This window comes from Procambarus clarkii, chromosome 56 (genome assembly GCF_040958095.1).
Source record: "Procambarus clarkii isolate CNS0578487 chromosome 56, FALCON_Pclarkii_2.0, whole genome shotgun sequence".
NCBI lineage: Eukaryota > Metazoa > Arthropoda > Malacostraca > Decapoda > Cambaridae > Procambarus > Procambarus clarkii.
In genome coordinates, this window is record NC_091205.1 from 17535457 (window position 1) to 17553381 (window position 17925).

Below are 17925 nucleotides of genomic sequence, written 5' to 3' on the forward strand. Positions count from 1 at the left end.
CCATACTCATCCTGTGAGTGGTAGATTATTGTGCACCCCATACTCATCCTGTGAGTGGTAGTTTATTGTGCACCCCATACTCATCCTGTGAGTGGTAGATTATTGTGCACCCCATACTCATCCTGTGAGTGGTAGTTTATTGTGCACCCCATACTCATCCTGTGAGTGGTAGATTATTGTGCACCCCATACTCATCCTGTGAGTGGTAGATTATTGTGCACCCCATACTCATCCTGTGAGTGGTAGTTTATTGTGCACCCCATACTCATCCTGTGAGTGGTAGATTATTGTGCACCCCATACTCATCCTGTGAGTGGTTGTTTATTGTGTACCCCATACTCATCCTGTGAGTGGTTGTTTATTGTGTACCCCATACTCATCCTGTGAGTGGTAGTTTGTGTACCTCATACTCATCCAGTGAGGGGGGGGTTATGCACCCCATACTCATCCTGTGAGGTATAGAGTATTGCGCACCCTATACTCATCCTGTGAAGGGTAGAGTATTGTGCACCCGCACTCATCCTGTGAAGGGTAGAGTATTGTGCACCCGCACTCATCCTGTGAAGGGTAGAGTATTGTGCACCCGCACTCATCCTGTGAAGGGTAGAGTATTGTGCACCCGCACTCATCCTGTGAAGGGTAGAGTATTGTGCACCCGCACTCATCCTGTGAAGGGTAGAGTATTGTGCACCCGCACTCATCCTGTGAAGGGTAGAGTATTGTGCACCCGCACTCATCCTGTGAAGGGTAGAGTATTGTGCACCCGCACTCATCCTGTGAGGATGTGTTTATTGTTTATAACAATGACTCCGGTCCCATTTCCCTATCATACGTAGTTTTAAAATTATGAATAGAGTTTGCTTCCACAACCTGCTCCTTAAGTGCATTACCTCTCTGTGACTCATCTGAGTTTCCAGCTTCCACCCATGTCCCCTCGTTCTCTTCGTATTCAGTGTGAACATCTCGTCTATTTCCACGCTGTCAATTCCCCTGAGTATTTTAGACGTCAGCGACTGAACCCCACAATTCATTTAGCTAAGCAAGTTACAATCTTGATGAGCTAGTTACAAAATTCAGTATAGGTCGTCACATAATAAATGGGTTCGAGATCGACCACAAGTACAGTTTCTAAATTAAGCAACTAACATGTAAGTCACAATTGATATGTTTGTCCTGCACACCGCCCCCCATCCAGTGGGCAGCGGTGGATAGGTTACAATCACTGAGTTACTACCTACAGTTAGCAAACTGGGGATATTTGGCAAAAAATTCTAGTAGCAGATCATTTTGAGTGAAATATTTTCACATTGGCGGAACATTGGTTATAGAATTGTCTCTGAATTCACGTATCTTTTCGCACTCCATCACATGTTTCTGAAGTATAAATAGGAGCGGCCTCGTATGCACCAATAGACCTTCTGCTGTTTCCTATATTGTAATGTTGGTAAACCAGAAGCCGCCTGTTATAACACAAGATGGTGCGCTGTAAACAGTGTGTGGCTCTCTGGCTGTACAAGAAACAACGAGAAAAAAAAAGAGGTCGAGATTACGAAAATAGGTTGGAAAAGTTGTAGAATTAATGGAGGGTAATAAATAACGTTGATGTGAACTGTGATGTGAATGTCGGGCACTTTTAGTGGGCATTGTGCGCTGCCCAGGACGCATGGGGCAGGTGGTGCCCGCTACCTTGCCCAGGACGCATGGGGCAGGTGGTGCCCGCTACCTTGCCCAGGACGCATGGGGCAGGTGGTGCCCGCTACCTTGCCCAGGACGCATGGGGCAGGTGGTGCCCGCTACCTTGCCCAGGACGCATGGGGCAGGTGGTGCCCGCTACCTTGCCCACCTCGCTTGTCTCCGTCGAGCTCGGCGCTTGAGATTAATGTTGACACACGCACACACCTGGAGGCTGTGTTTTCACCCCCGCCTCTTCCCCCCCTTCCCCCCAGGTGCTTGCTGTCGGCCTCCATCAGTGGCACCCACTCTGATGTATTTCTCCTGCCGCGGTGGAGGAAAATGAATTGATTCTTGAGCAACTGTGAGAAGGTGAACACAAGGCTCTTGTAGCGGGCGGTGAGGTCGTCACAAGACTCTTGTAGCGGCCGGTCAGGTCGTCACAAGACTCTTGTAGCGGCCGGTCAGGTCGTCACAAGGCTCTTGTAGCGGCCGGTGAGGTCGTCCCAAGACTTGTAGCGGGCGGTGAGGTCGTCACAAGACTTGTAGCGGCCAGTGAGGTCGTCACAAGACTTGTAGCGGGCGGTGAGGTCGTCACAAGACTTGTAGCGGCCGGTGAGGTCGTCACAAGACTTGTAGCGGCCGGTGAGGTCGTCACAAGACTTGTAGCGGCCGGTGAGGTCGTCACAAGACTTGTAGCGGCCGGTGAGGTCGTCACAAGGCTCTTGTAGCGGCCGGTGAGGTCGTCACAAGACTTGTAGCGGCCGGTGAGGTCGTCACAAGACTTGTAGCGGCCGGTGAGGTCGTCACAAGACTTGTAGCGGGCGGTGAGGTCGTCACAAGACTTGTAGCGGGCGGTGAGGTCGTCACAAGACTTGTAGCGGGCGGTGAGGTCGTCACAAGACTTGTAGCGGGCGGTGAGGTCGTCACAAGACTTGTAGCGGCCGGTGAGGTCGTCACAAGACTTGTAGCGGGCCGGTGAGGTCGTCACACGCCTCCTGGAGATCATGGCTGCCACACTGAGGGTGATAACGACAGCGGTCACTGACACAGTGTTGTGCTCGCCGCCCTGGACACCGCCACAGTTGTGCTCCCTCCACCTGGGGTCACTGCACCACCGCATCAGAATAACTGGGATGTTTGTGTCTATTGTGCAGTGCTTCACCACTATTTGCTTTAATGTTTATTATGAAACTATAAAAGTTATTACGTTATATCTGTGTTACTCCAGCTTACTAGGCTGTTAGATAACAGATTCTTCATTTGTTATAGCAGTGAGAGAAAGTAGGACTAAAGGACAAACGTGGAGACTGAAAAGACAATTGAGTTGAAGAAATATAAGGAATACTGGTACCCTGGAGGGTGGTCAGCAAGTGGAATACCGTGGAAGAGGAGGTTCTGGAAGCCCCCTCCATCCACAACGTTAAGGCCAGGTTCGACAAAGAATCCGAACGTCATGAAGGTTAAGTTATAAGGCAAGAAGTAGAACAAGGCCAGGAGACGGGGCGTGAGGAGCTAGACCTCACCTGCCCTTACTCACTGATGGACACGTGCGGCCCCTCACTACTCTTCCCTCACGGCTCACTTCTCTCGCTAACTTCCACCCCTCTACCCTCCTGTCTTCCCTCATCTGGAAAAGTTATATTTACCTACTTCTATTTCCCTCTGTATCTTGTATGTTGTGATCATATCTCCTCCATTTTGCTCTCTTCATGAATCAGATTGAATTCCATTAAAATGTTTAAAACTCTTACATATATATATATATATATATATATATATATATATATATATATATATATATATATATATATATATATATATATATATATATATATATATATATCCAGGATATGCATGGTATATCCCCTTCCGCATGTGACAGAACACTCGGGCACCTTTGACAAGCTACTGGCATCCAGTCCCCTTCAGAGACACCAGAGATGGTGGCTCTAAGGTAAATATGCACGCCTTCACATGACGTATCCAGGCCCACGTTTGATATATCCAGGCCTGCACCTGATATATCCAGGCCTGCACCTGATATATCCAGGCCTGCACCTGATATATCCAGGCCTGCACCTGATATATTCAGGCCTGTACCTGGTATATCCAGGCCTGCACCTGATATATTCAGGCCTGCACCTGATATATACAGGCCTGCACCTGATATATTCAGGCCTGTACCTGGTATATCCAGGCCTGCACCTGATATATCCAGGCCTGCACCTGATATATCCAGGCCTGCACCTGATATATCCAGGCCTGCACCTGATATATCCAGGCCTGCACCTGATATATCCAGGCCTGCACCTGATATATCCAGGCCTGCACCTGATATATCCAGGCCTGCACCTGATATATCCAGGCCTGCACCTGATATATTCAGGCCTGTACCTGGTATATCGAGGCCTGCACCTGGTATATCCAGGCCTGCACCTGATATATCCAGGCCTGCACCTGATATATTCAGGCCTGTACCTGGTATATCCAGGCCTGCACCTGATATATCCAGGCCTGCACCTGATATATCCAGGCCTGCACCTGATATATCCAGGCCTGCACCTGATATATTCAGGCCTGTACCTGGTATATCCAGGCCTGCACCTGGTATATCCAGGCCTGCACCTGGTATATCCAGGCCTGCACCTGATATATTCAGGCCTGTACCTGGTATATCCAGGCCTGCACCTGATATATTCAGGCCTGTACCTGATATATCCAGGCCTGCACCTGGTATATCCAGGCCTGCACCTGATATATTCAGGCCTGTACCTGATATATCCAGGCCTGCACCTGGTATATCCAGGCCTGTACCTGGTATATCCAGGCCTGCACTAAATATATTCAAGCCTGCATATATATATATATATATATATATATATATATATATATATATATATATATATATATATATATATATATATAATCTCCAGGCCTATATATCCAAGCCCGCACATGCTATATCCAGGTGATATATCGTGGACCACAGTGCAGGTATGAGGGAAGAAACGCGACCTTAAACTGTCACTTCGCGGGTCTTCGGATCACTACTTGAGCGCCTAGAACTCACGGGTGGGGGGGGGTTGTGGCACCAACCATGGGGGGGGGGTTGTGGCACCAACCATGGGGAGGGGGTTGTGGCACCAACCATGGGGAGGGGGTTGTGGCACCAACCATGGGGAGGGGGTTGTGGCACCAACCATGGGGGGGGGTTGTGGCACCAACCATGGGGGGGGGGTTGTGGCACCAACCATGGGGGGGGGTTGTGGCACCAACCATGGGGGAGGGGGTTGTGGCACCAACCATGGGGGGGGGGGTTGTGGCACCAACCATGGGGGGGGGGTTGTGGCACCAACCATGGGGAGGGGGTTGTGGCACCAACCATGGGGAGGGGGTTGTTGTGGCACCAACCATGGGGGAGGGGGTTGTGGCACCAACCATGGGGAGGGGGTTGTGGCACCAACCATGGGGAGGGGGTTGTGGCACCAACCATGGGGAGGGGGTTGTGGCACCAACCATGGGGAGGGGGTTGTGGCACCAACCATGGGGAGGGGGTTGTGGCACCAACCATGGGGAGGGGGTTGTTGTGGCACCAACCATGGGGGAGGGGGTTGTGGCACCAACCATGGGGAGGGGGTTGTGGCACCAACCATGGGGGAGGGGGTTGTGGCACCAACCATGGGGAGGGGGTTGTGGCACCAACCATGGGGAGGGGGTTGTGGCACCAACCATGGGGGAGGGGGTTGTGGCACCAACCATGGGGAGGGGGTTGTGGCACCAACCATGGGGAGGGGGTTGTGGCACCAACCATGGGGAGGGGGTTGTGGCACCAACCATGGGGAGGGGGTTGTGGCACCAACCATGGGGAGGGGGTTGTGGCACCAACCATGGGGGGGGGTTGTGGCACCAACCATGGGGGGGGGGGTTGTGGCACCAACCATGGGGGGGGGTTGTGGCACCAACCATGGGGAGGGGGTTGTGGCACCAACCATGGGGGGGGGGTTGTGGCACCAACCATGGGGGGGGGGGTTGTGGCACCAACCATGGGGGGGGGGTTGTGGCACCAACCATGGGGAGGGGGTTGTGGCACCAACCATGGGGGGGGGGTTGTGGCACCAACCATGGGGAGGGGGTTGTGGCACCAACCATGGGGAGGGGGTTGTGGCACCAACCATGGGGAGGGGGGGGGCGTTACCTACCATGGCGGCGAGGCACTTGTGGTCCCACTGAATATACTGATATTGTGGTCTCTCTTGGCTTCTTATATACCTCCTTCCTTCTCTTACTCCCTTCTTTACTCGTGCCCCCTCTCCTTCCTCTCCAACACCCCCACCACTCTCCCACACACCCCCACCACTCCTACAGCTGTGGCCATCTCCGCCCCCAAAATACCGTAGTTGGGGATTGGCCAAGGTGATGTGCGGCGAGTGGCCGCCTCCCCCACCTTACTGCCGTTTGTGGTGTGACTCACTCCCGCCGCCCCACATCACCCCATTGGCGGTGTGGGGAAGAGGTGAGGTCAGGGCGGGGCAGGGGCGGCGCGGGTCGGGGCAGGGGCGGCGCTGGTCGGGGGCAGGGGCGGCGCTGGTCGAGGGCAGGGGCGGCGCTGGTCGGGGGCAGGGGCGGCGCTGGTCGGGGGCAGGGGCGGCGCTGGTCGAGGCAGGGGCGGGGCAAGGGCGAGGCAGGGGCGGGGCAAGGGCGAGGCAGGGGAAGGATGGAGCAGGTGGACAGGTGGTGGTCAGAGGAACCTACCCAACAGTGTCCTCTGCTGTGAGTGGAGGTGCTTCCATGACATGTGTTAGTGCAGTTAGTGTATACTGTCTGCAGGGGACCGGCAGACAGTATACTTGTGTACCTTCCTCTCGCTCTAACAACACCCGCCTCTACTCTTGTAATCTTAAAAAACGACACCAAATTAAATCTAAATTGTAATTGCATTTCAATTAGTAATATCTAGGAAAACATCAAATATAATCAAGGTATTGATTATATACAAGATAACCCCATCAACCAGGTATCAACCAGGTATTCACACTAGCGGTATTCCAGTGGGGAAGGGGGGGGGGAGGGTTGGTGGTGCCTTACGGCTGTACTCGCTGGAGAAACTTGCTACAATGCCATAGTGCTTCAATGAAGGTGAATGTACGACCCAATTCATCTTTGTATTCAATTGTATTACAATTTCAGACGCCACCTACATCCTTTCTCAAGGTACTGTGTACAGTGTTGTGAACCAGATCCTTGGAGCTCCCGTTTATAAATCTGGCAGAGAGCCACATTTGGCCTCCATCATTAGGCGTCGTTGTCAGTATCCTGCCAAGGTTGTCCGAGCTTCAGCAGATTGATTTGATTGTTGCCGACGGTCGAGGCTGCTGGTTCATGTTGTTCTTTAACATTCACCTACTGGGAACAAAACGTTCCAAGTAGCACGGGCTATGGTGAGCCCGTAGTGGATTTACCTGGCACAGGAGCGGGGCTGTGACTGTATGCTGGTTCATTGTGCACCCCATACTTATCCTGTGAGCAGTGGAGCAAAAATGGATTACAGGGCGCTCTAAAGGTCTGTATCAGACCTCAACGGAAAATATTTCATTAACAATTACATCTATCCTGCACACCTTATATTTATAATGTCAACTAGTTACAGAGATTGTTCCATTTCAGTAGCTATGTATTTACAGGTTAATCATTATACATTAATGGCAAGTCTTGTCGCTAATACATAATTGTTTGAGCTATGGAGCCGGTCGGCCGAGCGGACAGCACACTGGACTTGTGATCCTCAGGTCCCGGGTTCGATCCCGGGCGCCGGCGAGAAACAAAGGGCAGAGTTTCTTTCACCCTATGGCCCTGTTACCTAGCAGTAAAATAGGTACCTGGTTGTTAGTCAGCTGTCACGGGCTGCTTCCTGGGGGTGGAGGCCTGGTCGAGGACCGGGCCGCGGGGACACTAAAGAGCCCCGAAATCATCTCAAGATAAGATGGCTGTATTAGAGTCACAGGGGAGCTGCTGTTTATTATTAGTCATCACAATACACAACTTACTACTTCATCTCATATGTCGTTAAGCTACTGGGAACGAAATATGGATATAGTGCAAGGATTTCAAATATTTTATCCTCAGTAATAAGATGGTTTGTCAAATAATGCTACCTTCTGGCAAGTGTAGGCAGGGTTCTGCAGGACCACTACCACTACTCTCAACACCACAAGGTCCTTCTGGCAAGTGTAGGCAGGGTTCTGCAGGACCACTACCACTACTCTCAACACCACAAGGTCCTTCTGGCAAGTGTAGGCAGGGTTCTGCAGGACCACTACCACTACTCTCAACACCACAAGGTCTGTCCTTATATCAATTAATGAGATTAGTTAATTTTGCTTCCTTAAGAATAATTTTACGGTTAATCGGATCTACTTTACTAAAAGATTTATTGCCCTTTGCTGTCTATAGAATCTATAATTACTCGTTCTATTAGGCGTCTCTTTGATATTTGAGCAGTTATATATAATTTTACTATTATTAAAATCCATCCTAAAATCCCCAGATGCTAACATTAAGTAAAACATCCAGCACTTCACAAATATGTTAACATCATTTATATTTGGCAACATTCCGGGCATAAAAACCCGCAAATCAAACAAAGTCCACTTTATTGCTGGCCTAAATGAGACAAATGCAGTGTTTGCCGCCCGAACTGCAACTCACACACAAGATTAATGAGAGTGAATTATGGATACCTGAGTACAGTCTTTTCAGATGTGCCAGGAAACACAGGCTACAGGATGGGGTCAGCCTGTACATCAAAGACACGCTCATCTGTACTGAGCTGCTGAACACCATACGCGATATGGTGGAAGTGCTGATAATCGAAATAGAGATCCAAAGTGTGATGATTGTCCTTATATAAGGACAGGACAGACCGAAACGTCGCCGCCGTCTCTTCATCTTCTGGTGTGTGGTTTATCGTCAGAAACGATTGAACTAAAGCTACAAGAATCATATGAAATCCAGGAGAGGCAGAGAGAGAGCAAAAACCCATTAGCAAAATTGAGAGAAATCCGAAATACTTTTTCTACTATGCAAAATCTAGAACAAGACACATCTAGTATCGGGCCCCTGCGAAAGGGCGATGGAACTTTCACAGTTGACAAAAAAAAAAGAGTAAAATACTGAGGCAACAGTACAATTCCGTTTTCAGTGAGCCCTTAAAGACACTTAAGATTGATAACCCAAACGAATTCTTAATAAATGGAATAGCAACATCAAATCATATATCAGATGTCACCCTAACGCCACTGGATTTTGAAGAAGCCATAGATAGTACTCAGCACCTTTGCACTCTGCACCAGGCCCTGATGCTTGGAACTCCATATTCATCAAGAGCTGTTAAATAAACACTGTCAAAGGCCCTAAACATTTTTAAGAGCCAGAGCCTAGAAACTGGCGTTATCCCTGACATACTAAAAACAGCAGAGATAGCACTACTCCATAAAGAAGGAAATAAGGCAGAGGTAAAAAATAACAGCCGTTGCAACCCGTTCTCGCACTTTCTTATAGTCAATATTGACTTATTAAATAAGTGCATATGTGACATACTAATTTATTGTGAATATTTTAGTTTACCTTGAAAAGCTTTATAGAAAACACCGACTTTACCTAACCTTCTTAGTATGTTTAGATAAGTATCTTATTGCTTCGTAATTGCAATTATTACTTAACCTATAACTATAATAGGTTAAATAATAATTGTAATTAAGAAGCAATAAGATTCTTATCTTAACATACTAAGAAGGTTAGGTAAGGTCGGTGTTTTCTATAAAGCTTTTCAAGGTAAACTAAAATATTCACAATAAATTAGTATGTTACATATGCACTTATTTAATAAGTCAATATTGACTATAAGAAAGTGCGAGAACGGGTTGGACCGATTGCACTAATATCACACATCATAAAAATCTTTGAGAGAGTGCTAAGATGTAAGATCACAAAACACATGGAATCACAGCATCTCCAACAAAACTGGTCAACACAGTTTCAGAACAGGGCGCTCTTGCCTGTCACAGTTGTTGGACCACTATGAGATGGCACTAGATGCCATGGAAGACAAGCAAAACGCTGATGTAATTTATACAGATTTCGCAAAAGCCTTCGACAAATGTGACCATGGTGTTATTGCACACACAATGCGTACAAAAGGAATTACCGAAAAAATAGGCAGATGTATCTACAATTTCCTGACTAATAGAAACCAATGTGTAATAGTCAACAAAATAAATTCTGGACCATCAACCGTGAAGAGCTCAGTCCCCCAGGGTACTGTGCTTGCTCCAGTACTTTTTCTCATCCTCATATCGGACATAGACAAGAACACAACCTATAGCACTGTATCATCCTTTGCAGATGACACTAGGATCTTCATGAGAGTAGGCAACATCGAGGACACGGCGAACCTCCAGTCAGATATAAATCAAGTCTCTCAATGGGCAACAGAAAATAATATGGTATTTAATGAAGATAAGTTCCAACTCCAGCGTTACGGAGAAAATTAAAATATAAAAGTAGAAACCACGTACAAAACGCAGTCAAATCATAACATAGAACGTAAAAAAGTAATGTAAAGGATCTGAGTGTACTCATGTAGGAAGACCTTACCTTTAAAGAACACAATAGTGTGTAACCTTGTAACTTTTTATTTTATTCTTGGGTATTAGGAGTTATTGTCTCATTGTTCACGCCTCTAAAGTGACCTGGACAGTGGCCAGGACAGTGGCCAGGACAGTGACCAGGACAGTGGCCAGGACAGTGACCATGGCAGTGGCCAGGACACTGACCAGGACAGTGACTAGGATAGTGACTCGACATCCATGCTGTATGTGCGGCAGGAACTAGAGACGTTGTATGGGGCCAGTTGACGGGAGATGAAGTGTTGGTGGACTCATTTCTCTGGCACTGTACCCCTGGGTTGTTGGCCCTGGATTGTCTGGACCATGTGCGGGAAGTGCGTCTATCACAGTTTTGGGGGGTCATTCGTTCTTTTCGTAATGGGAGGGTTCCAGGGTCGGATGGTCTTCCGGTAGAGTTTTATGTTTCGTTTTGGGATGTGATTGGTTGTGACTTTCTTGAGGCAGTTAGATCTTGTTTAGGGCGGATGTTGTTATCTGGTTCGCAGTATGATGGGATTGTGCGGCTGCTCTTGGAGCCGGGGAATTTGCGTTTCTTCTCTAGTTGGAGGCCAATTACCCTGTTAAATGTTGACTATATGATCATTTCGAGGTTATTGGCTGGGCGTTTTCGGTCGGTGGTGGGGTCGTTGGTTTCTGTGGGGTTCCTGGTAGGTCGTTAGTTCAGTATAATGTTTTTTTCGGGACGTGCTCTTGTCTGTGTCGGAATGTGATCTGCCTGCGGCGATGATTAGTTTGGATTGGTCTGAAACTTTTGATCGCGTTTCGATTGGATTTGTGTTGCAGGTCTTGGAGTGGCTTGGTTTTCCTCCCCCCTGTTTGTGGGTTGGATTCATATGTTGTATTGTACCCGACAACAACAACGGGTTGTTGTTGTCGAGTTTTGTTAATGTTTTTTTTTAATGCTCCCTTTGCTATTCGTCGCTGGGTTCGGCAGGGGTGCCCTTTATCGTTGCTCCTTTATGTTGTGTTTCAGGAGCCCTTTGTTTGAGCGGTGAAGGCTTGTACTTCTATTGTCTCCCCGACGTTACCAAATGGTCTCGTTTTGAAAGTGTGTGATTATGCGGATGAAACAGTCCTTTTCATGGCTACAGAGAGTTCCGTGATTGAAGTACAGAATATGGTGTGGAGTTTTAAGCTGGCCACAGGGGCCATGGTTAATCGTGAGAAGTTGTATTATGGAGTTAGGGTGTTGGGCTTCTCGTTCGGTGTGGGAGGGGTCTTGATTCCCTGTGGTTCAGTCGGTTAGGGTTCTGGGTATTACTTGGCTTCGCTCGTATGAGCAGTCGTTGGAGTGGAATTGGGATGCGGTTTCGCGGGCGGTGGGGTAGCGGTATGGATGCTTTCCAAACGGACATTGACGATTTATCAGTGGGCGGTAGTCGTATCTCTTAAGGCCTTGTCGAAGGTTTGGTTTGTGTCTCAGTCTTTTCCTTTGGATAGGCGGCGGGCCCCACGCTTTGTAAAGTGTCGTTTATAGATGTGTGTGATGCAGGCACTATCAACCGATTCTTGTTCTTCGTTGTGATTGAGGGTGGTGGAAGGTGGGGTCGGTTATGATTCTTCTGGCTCTGTCAGTTTCCGGGGTTTATGTCGTTCGGTTGTCGGGGGGCATGTGGGGTGCTTGTGTGTCAAGGGTCATCGAGTTGAGGGGTTGTACCCTTAACTGGGGGGGGGGGGGGGAGATTTGGTCAGCGTTGCGCGAGCCGTGTATCGTGCCGCAGCAACGGGAACTCTTGTCTCGCATGTTACACGAGACGTTGCCAACATATGCATGGCTGTTCATGTTGGCTTTGGTTGATTCGGACAGATGTGAACGTTGTGGAGGCGCGAATCACAATTGCATGTCTTATTATTGTAGACGGGTTCAGGGTTTGGTGGACTGGTTGCGGGATACTATTGAGGCTTTTTGTAGTCCCGGGTTGCAAGTGGATGTGTTGCGGGTTTTATTTGAGTCGTTTTCAACGACCCCCATGACCCAGCCATTGGGGTCGTTGTGTCAAACACACATGTGCATGCGCACACACACACACACGTGCATGCGCACACACACACACACGTGCATGCGCACACACACACACACGTGCATGCGCACACACACACACACACTGTGTGTGAGAGAGTTTGTGTGTGAGTTTATAAGTAAGAGAGAGGAGGGAGGGTGGAGTGTTGTAGCATGCTTGTGGACAAACTCGGGTCAGGCGTCCGCACGCTCAGCGGTGCACCACCTCACACGCTCGTTAGCGTGACGGTAGAAGTAGTTACATGTCTTCACTCCCCCCCCCCCCCCCCTCCCCACCTGACAACTTGTCTTAAGCCTCAACACTTCCTGTCCCGACTCACATACTTGGCACATACATTTTAGCAAAATAAACTTGTGAATGTCCTCGTTCAAGGCTACAGTAGCGCCGTATTGTGGCCGTCACACAACTGCGGCCTCTCTGGAGGTGAAGAATAAGGCTCACAATACCCTCACACCAACAACACGCCCACAACTCTCCCGCCAAACATTTTAACTTGATATTATTGGTCCGGGCGGCCGACATCTTATCTTATTATATTCTCACACTTGTGGGCTGGTTGTGTGGTAGAACAGTTGTGGTTGTGTGGTAGAGCAGCTGTTGTTGTGGTTGTGTGGTAGAGCAGCTGTTGTTGTGGTTGTGTGGTAGAACAGCTGTGGTTGTGTGGTAGAGCAGTTGTGGTTGTGGTTGTGTGGTAGAGCCTGTCATGTTGTGGTTGTGTGGTAGAGCAGCTGTTGTGGTTGTGTGGTAGAGCAGCTGTTGTGGTTGTGTGGTAGAGCAGTTGTTGTTGTGGTTGTGTGGTAGAGCAGCTGTTGTTGTGGTTGTGTGGTAGAGCCTGTCATGTTGTGGTTGTGTGGTAGAGCAGCTATTGTGGTTGTGTGGTAGAGCAGCTGTTGTGGTTGTGTGGTAGAGCAGCTGTTGTGTGGTAGAGCAGCTGTTGTGTGGTAGAGCAGCTGTTGTGTGGTAGAGCAGCTGTTGTGGTTGTGTGGTAGAGCAGTTGTTGTGGTTGTGTGGTAGAGCAGCTGTTGTGTGGTAGAGCAGCTGTTGTTGTGGTTGTGTGGTAGAGCAGTTGTTGTGGTTGTGTGGTAGAGCAGCTGTTGTGTGGTAGAGCAGCTGTTGTGTGGTAGAGCAGCTGTTGTTGTGGTTGTGTGGTAGAGCAGCTGTTGTTGTGGTTGTGTGGTAGAGCAGTTGTTGTGGTTGTGTGGTAGAGCAGCTGTTGTGTGGTAGAGCAGCTGTTGTTGTGGTTGTGTGGTAGAGCAGCTGTTGTTGTGGTTGTGTGGTAGAGCAGCTGTTGTTGTGGTTGTGTGGTAGAGCAGCTCATGTTGTGGTTGTGTGGTAGAGCAGTTGTTGTTGTGGTTGTGTGGTAGAGCATGTGTTGTTGTGGCTGTGTGGTAGAGCAGCTGTTGTTGTGGTTGTGTGGTAGAGCAGCTGTTGTTGTGGTTGTGTGGTAGAGCAGTTGTTGTGGTTGTGTGGTAGAGCAGCTGTTGTGTGGTAGAGCAGCTGTTGTTGTGGTTGTGTGGTAGAGCAGTTGTTGTGGTTGTGTGGTAGAGCAGCTGTTGTGTGGTAGAGCATGTGTTGTGGTTGTGTGGTAGAGCATGTGTTGTGGTTGTGTGGTAGAGCAGCTGTTGTGTGGTAGAGCATGTGTTGTGGTTGTGTGGTAGAGCATGTGTTGTGGTTGTGTGGTAGAGCATGTGTTGTGGTTGTGTGGTAGAGCAGCTGTTGTTGTGGTTGTGTGGTAGAACACGGGGGAGGGAGGGAGCCCTGATGTCATACAACAATAAATGTATTGTTCTCCTCACATGTTTCACTAATTAACGTTGGTCGTTCTCGTGCAATTTCGGATCACCAGAGATCTGTAGAGTACTTCCTGGCTCACTTGGTATACCTGTACACTTAGTTTACCTTAACACGTGGTTTACCTGTACCCTTGGTTTACCATACATTTGGTTTACCTACACATTTGGTTTACCTATACATTTGATTTACCTATACATTTGATTTACCTACACATTTGGTTTACATGTACACTTGGTTTACCTGCACATTCGGTTTACATATAAACTTGGTTTACCTGCATATTTGGTTTACCTGTACACTTGGTTTACAGGTCCATTTGGTTTACATGTACACTTAGTTTACATGTACAATTGGTTTACCTGCACATTCGGTTTACATGTAAACTTGGTTTACCTGCATATTTGGTTTACCTGTACACTTGGTTTACAGGTCCATTTGGTTTACCTGTACCCTTGGTATACCTGTACACTTGGGTTACTTATACATTTGGTATACCTGCACACTTGGTTTACATGTACACTTGGTCTACATATACACTTGGTTTACCTGCACATTTGGTTTACATGTACACTTGGGTTACTTATACATTTGGTTTACCTGTACCCTTGGTTTACCTGTACACTAGGTTTATCAGTACCTTTGGGTTACCAGTGATTGCCAAGGAAGGGTGGCTATGATGAGGTGTTGGAGTAGAAGAGAGAGTGTGGACCAAGAGCCGTGGCCACAGTGGCCGCCTTAATAACCGTGGTGGCCTCCCCCAGGGTCCTCATGGCTCCGGCCCTCACAGGTCCTCCAGGTACACCAGTACTCTCTCCCAGGGAGGTCCTCGCTGTAACAGTTGGCTGGAACATTAGTGCACACACAGTGGGGGCCACCACTGGGGATGGTGGGCCACCACTGGGGATGGTGGGCCACCACTGGGGATGGTGGGCCACCACTAGGGATGGTGGGCCACCACTGGGGATGGTGGGCCACCACTGGGGATGGTGGGCCACCACTGGGGATGGTGGGCCACCACTGGGGGTGGTGGGCCACCACTGGGGGTGGTGGGCCACCACTGGGAATGGTGGGCCACCACTGGGGATGGTGGGCCACCACCGAGGATGGTGGGGGCAGAGGGCAGGCGAGCACTAACCAAAGAAGGTTTAAGTAATAATTTAGTGTTTGTCAGTGTGTAGTAAATAGACATCTGCAGCATTATTACTTGGTTAGTGCGTTGGTGGGTCTCTTATTGAGTATTTATGCTATAGTGTGTTACTGAGTGGCAGTATATACAGTGTATTGCTAGGTGGTGGTCACGACGCCCCTGTGGCAGCCTGGCCTCTCCTCCTCCAACCTCCACTTATAAGGCAATCCATCCTCCAATATTACACTTATTATATATATATATATATATATATATATATATATATATATATATATATATATATATATATATATATATATATATATATATATATATATATATATGACAATGTCAGACCACGGTGGAAAATGAAACAGGAATTTCCTTAAGTACTTTCATATATTAAATACATCTTCAGAAGGAAGATGTATTTCCTTCTGAAGATGTATTTAATCATTCCTTCTGAAGATGTATTTAATATACGAAAGTACTTAAGGAAATTCCTGTTTCATTTTCCACCGTGGTCTGACATTGTCACATTCTTAATCACGTGTTTATTTTCGTGGTATACACACACACACACACATATATATATATATATATATATATATATATATATATATATATATATATATATATATATATATATATATATATATATATATATCATATATATATATATATCATATATATAACAAGAAGTGTGTGTCCATATATTCAATCCATTCTCCAAAAATGGGGAGGTAAATTTAACAGCCCCATAAGTGTAATTATGTACTATGTATGACAGTAAGGAAGTGTACTTATTACACTTAGTATTAAAACGTACTGTCAATTATGAAGATGGGTTGCAGCCAATGCCATACACAATAGAATAGTTTGCCTTTGCAATGTGTGGGTATAGTCTTGTGTTTGGTGTGGCAGAGTAAGGAGAGGTGGGGTGGGGGGTGGGGTTGAAGCTCTGGGTATTATGGTACTATGGGCTAAGCTTGAATAGCAGGAAATTTCTGTTAATTTTCCCGAAAAAAAAACTGAATAATGGCGTTTATTTCTATAAGAAAACAAATTAGTTTTGATTTTGATTTCAAAATTTGGCAGGTGTAGCCTGTGGGTGATGTACAACACTGGTGGCGGAGGTGAGAATGTGTCGCTGACAGGCTGTTCCCCCTTGACCTCTGGTGACCCCGGACCAGCCTATGTTTGTCCTGTACCCCAGTTATTACCCCTGCAGAGTTGGCCCAAGCTCTCCCCCAAGCGTGCCCCCCCCCACTCTTCTATTGCTATACAATAGGAAGCCTCGTGTATTGCTATACAATAGGAAGCCTCGTGTATTGCTATACAATAGGAAGCCTCGTGTATTGCTATACAATAGGAAGCCTCGTGTATACTGTAATTACTTATTTATATATACAAGAGTCGTTACATTCTTTTTCTGAGGTTGGAAGAAAACGTGCTCAGATTGGGGACTTGTTTATTTTATAATGGTAAATAATAAATTAATTATTATTATTATATAATAAATAATAATAATAACAAATAGTATAATGATAAGCAATTATTTTTAATGAATCAAATAGCTAATTAGGGTGAATGATAAATAATTATTGACTAGTGCATAACAATAAAGTATTAAGGAATAATTATAATGAATAATCCTTATAATGATAAAATATTAAATCGATTACAATTAATAACTACATCTATAGTTAGTAATTGAAAGGTGCATTAATTTAATTACACTAATTACAATTCATGGGAATATTTCTTAGCTATCTGCAGGCTTATCACTTTGGGGGTTCCGGCGGAGCACCCCCAGAGATACAGCAAATGCTTAGCAAGCTAGAACAAGTGCCCCTTGAGCACGTCTGTGGGCCGTCCCTTTCAAAATAAAACGGAGGATGCAGAGGATCCCGGGAGGAGGGTGGGCGTTTCTCAATATTTCTTATGTTTCTTTTTACTGACGATGGTAATTGAAAAGTCAATTCTCCAAAATTCATTTTTATTTCTAGTCTGACGCGACACTTGAACGTGCTTCGTAATAACTTATTACATTTTCAAAGACTTTAGTTTACACACACAACTGTAACCTGAAAACACTAAACAGATTCTTACTTATACTAACACTAAACAGCTTATCTGTCTTATACTCACATTTGGGTGAGGTGATGTGGTGCAACAGTTTTGGGTGAGGTGAACAAACTTGTGGCAAATACAAGACAGAACACGAAACTATGGGTATTAGTTGGATATACACTCCTGAAGATGTATTAATATACGAAAGTACTTAAGGAAATTCCCGTTTCAATTTTCCTCCGTGGTCTGACACTGTCATATATATATATATATATATATATATATATATATATATATATATATATATATATATATATATATATATATATATATATATATATATATATATGTTTCATTGAATATGACCGCATATTCTGTATTTATTATTTTCTGGTTTAGGGCTTCTATCCCTCTAACTATTTTCTTAGCATCAGGGCTTAATTGATATATATTTATATATATATATATATATATATATTTATATATATATATATATATATATATATATATATATATATATAATATAAAATGTGTGTGAAAAATGTATAACCAC

At 46.5% G+C, this 17925-nt stretch overlaps 2 protein-coding genes across 6 annotated transcripts in view; one reads left to right on the forward strand and one right to left on the reverse strand.

Annotated features, from left to right (window-relative positions):
* Positions 1–6006, reverse strand: part of LOC123770659 (troponin C, isotype gamma) — a 32307-nt gene extending 26301 nt beyond the window's left edge. The window contains exon 1 of the mRNA XM_045762713.2: positions 5874–6006. Coding sequence (XP_045618669.1) covers positions 5874–5876 — 3 coding nt within the window. The 5' untranslated portion in view covers positions 5877–6006. The remainder of the gene's footprint in view (positions 1–5873) is intronic.
* LOC123770658 (glutaminase kidney isoform, mitochondrial) overlaps positions 1–17925 on the forward strand; it is a 157986-nt gene that overhangs the window by 108974 nt on the left and 31087 nt on the right. The window lies entirely within an intron of this gene.